The sequence below is a fragment of the Cajanus cajan genome, chromosome 11, assembly GCF_000230855.2.
Source record: "Cajanus cajan strain Asha chromosome 11, NIPB_CcT2T_4, whole genome shotgun sequence".
Taxonomy (NCBI): domain Eukaryota; kingdom Viridiplantae; phylum Streptophyta; class Magnoliopsida; order Fabales; family Fabaceae; genus Cajanus; species Cajanus cajan.
Window position 1 is genome coordinate 10,261,944 of NC_138527.1, and position 3,603 is coordinate 10,265,546.

Here is a 3,603-nt window from a genome sequence, read left to right on the forward strand (position 1 = left end):
CAAAGTCACTTGGATTACTAATCTAGGCTTTGATTCATTTATTCTTTTATGTTTTGAGTTATTCTATTTATTTTCTTTTAATTCATCGTATCTGTGTTGCTGACTGTTTGTTATAGCTTTGTGATTCTGGTTTATGCGAGGTATTGTTCCCGTTAGTGATTTAGCTTACGATCCAGAAATTGAGAAAACAACTAGGAGGAATTGGGGAGCAGTAAGGAAGCAAAGGTTACTAGCCAAGCAGGCACAACATAGAAAGGCTACTTTGTCCTCTCTCGATCCTTCTTTATCTGCAATCTTTGAGGAAACAAAAATGGCTTAGGAAAGACCAAGAATTACTCTTGGTGATCATGCAGTTGCCACTGGTACTACTCATTTTTCTAGCATTTTCACACCTGCAATCACTGCCACTAATTTTGAGATGAAGCCAGCACTGTTGAATCTGATTCAGAACAATCAATTTGTGGGCCTTGATCATGAGGACTCATATTTGCATCTCCATACTTTTATTGAGTTGTGGCACAGTGAAGATACATCAGGTTCCTGAAGATGTGATTCAGATGAAGTTGTTTCCTTTCTCACTACTTGGGAAAGCTAAGATGTGGCTCAATGCTCTACCACATCAAAGCTTAACCAAGTGGTCTGATATAGAGACAAAGTTCTTGGCAAGATTCTTCCCTCTTGCTAAGATCAATCAAGCAAAAAGTGAGATTTTCATATTCTCTCAGAAGCAAGATAAACTTCTTTCTGAGGCTTGGGAAATATATAAATCCCTGTTGAGGAGATTTCCAAGTCATGGATTTAATGACCTTACTCAGGTTAACATTTTTCTGGGTGGATTGCAACCACGGGTGAAAATTCTATTGGATGCCTCAGTTGGAGGTAGCATGTGTTTTAAAACACCGGAGGAGGCTATAGAGTTGATTGATGCTATGGTAGCAAATGATTATGATTTACCAGCTGAAAGGGAGTCGAGACAAAAAAGAGGAATTCTAGAGTTGGGATCTCAAGATGCTTTATTAGCTCAAAAATAAGCTCTTGTCCCAGCAAATTGAGGCTTTTACCAAGCAAGTTGTTCGGATTCCACAACAACTACAATCCACTCAACATCATGTTCTAAGTTGTGATCTTTGTGGGTTAAAACATCCTCACGGGTAATGCATTGATACCTTCCCATCTCATGGAGAAGAGGTGAATTACATGAGGAATCAAGTTCGAGAAGGAGGAAATTATGGTGGTAATCATGGGAAGAATTGGCAATCACACCCTAGCATAGGGTGGAACCAGAATGATGTTGCTCAGTCTAGTAGACCTCCTATGCAAAGGCCCAACATTTGTGATAGGCAGTCTAAACTAGAAGAAACATCGAACTAGTTCATGTAAGACTCAATCTCTAACCACAGGAGTACTAAAGCATCTATAAAAAATCTGGAGATTCAAATGGGGCAGTTGGCCAAACAATTGGTTGAAAATTCTAGTGGAAATTTTTCAGCTAATACTCACACTAATCCAAAGGAGAATTGTAGTGAAATTACAACAAGAGGTGGTAAGAGAGTGGGTGTGTTAGAGGATGAGGAAAAACAGTAGGAAAAAGAGGCAGAAATGAGAGAGGGGTGGAGAAAATAATGAGAAAAAAAAATAGAAAATGTAAAAGAGAATGTCATGGAGGGAGAAGAGTTAGTTGAAGAAGTTGTTGTTAAAAAATCAAAGAGCCAGCTAGCAAGAGAATTGAAGATGAAATCCAAGGTGTCTAGTACCAAGGATGTGCCATATCCCCAAGCCCCAAGCAAGAAGGATAAAGAAAAGTAATTTGCATGCTTCATAAAGCTTTTTATGAAGCTTCATATCAACAATCCATTCTCAGAGACAATGGAGCAAATGCCCACTTATGCGAAATTCATGAAAGACCTCTTGACCAAGAAGAGAAAGTTCATTGAGCAAGAGATCATTGAGTTGGAAGCGGGGTGCAGTGCCATAATTCAAAAGAACTTACCTCCCAAGTTCAAGGACCCAAGAAGCTTTACAATTCCAATCACTATTGGGAACCTATCAGTTAGAAGAGCACTACTAGACTTGGGTGCAAGAATTAACCTCATGCCCTTGTCTATGTTGGACAGAGTTGGACAGGTGGAAGTAAAACCAACATGTATGACTTTGCAACTAGCTGACCGGTCTATCAAGTACCCCTATGGTGCGATTGAAAACATGCTAGTTAAAGTTGACAAAGTCATATTTCCAGTTGATTTGGTGATCATGGACATAGAAGAAGACTATGTTATTCCTATTATCTTTGGGAGGCCACTTATGAAGACTGCACGAGCAATCATTGATGTAGGGAATGGTGAATTTAAATTGAGGGTCCAAGATGAGGAGATCACTTTTAATGTATTTGAAGCCATGACCCATCCGAATGATAAAGGTACTTATTTTCAAATGGATGTGCTGGATGAGAATGTGTGTTTACTGATACTATGGATGAACTCAATAAGGAGGAAATGATTGAAATGTCTGAATGCTTGAAGCATCTAAATACTTTTAAGGAGATTCCACCTAGTGATGCCAACCATGAGGAGATAAAAAGTGATAGCACACGAGTGAACCTTAAGCCGGAGCTGAAAATACTTCCAATTCACCTCAAATATGTCTTTTTGGAGCGAAATGGTGAAAAACCAGTCATCATTAGCAACTCCCTGTCTCAAATGGAAGAAGAAAAACTGATTAAGGTCTTGCAGGTACATAAGGAAGCTATACGGTGGTCCATTTCTAACCTTAAAGGCATCAGTCCAGCTTACTGCATGCACAAAATAAACATGGAGAGTCATTACAGACCAGTAGCTCAGCCTCAAAGAAGACTAAATCCCATTACGAAGGAGGAGGTGAGGAAAAAGGTTCTAAAGATCTTAAAAGCTCTCATGAAATATCCAATTTCAGACAGCAAGTGGGTGAGCCCGGTACAAGTTGTGCCAAAGAAGGGAGGAATGACTGTGATCACCAATAAAAAGAATGAGTTGATCCCGACCAGAACAGTAACAGGTTGGAGAATGTCCATAGACTACCAGAAGTTAAATCAAGCCACTAGGAAGGACCATTTTCCTCTTCCTTTTATGGATCAAATGTTGGAGCAACTAGCGGCCAAGCTTACTACTTTTTCTTAGATGGGTACTCAAGGTACAACCAAATTGCGGTTAACCCAGAGGATCAAGAAAAGACTGCTTTCACATGCCCATTTGAGGTGTTTGCTTATAGAAGAATGCCCTTTGGTCTTTGCAACGCACCGGCTACCTTTTAGAGATGCATGTTGGCAATTTTTGCTGATTTGGTGGAGAAATGTATTGAGGTCTTCATGGATGACTTCTCTATTTTTGGGGCTTCATATGATTTGTGCCTGGAGAATCTTGAGCTAGTTTTGAAAAGGTACATTGAGACCAATTTAGTTCTGAATTGGGAGAAGTGCCATTTTATGGTTCAAGAAGGTATTGTTCTTGGCCATAAAATTTTAGGCAGAGGAATAGAAGTGGACAAGGCCAAGATTGATGTGATAGAGAAGTTGCCTCCCCCAATTAATGTTAAGGGTGCTCGTAGCTTCCTTGGGCATGCCAGTTTCTA

General features: G+C 39.7%; 1 protein-coding gene across 1 annotated transcript; it reads left to right on the top strand.

Annotated features, from left to right (window-relative positions):
• The first annotated feature begins 1,866 nt into the window (after nt 1-1,866).
• Nucleotides 1,867-2,464, top strand: LOC109790854 (uncharacterized). The gene is made up of 2 exons (XM_083067300.1): nt 1,867-2,328; nt 2,417-2,464. Exons 1-2 carry the CDS (start codon nt 1,867-1,869, stop codon nt 2,462-2,464), a joined length of 510 nt encoding a protein of 169 aa, XP_082923426.1.
• Nucleotides 2,465-3,603: the final 1,139 nt, after the last annotated feature.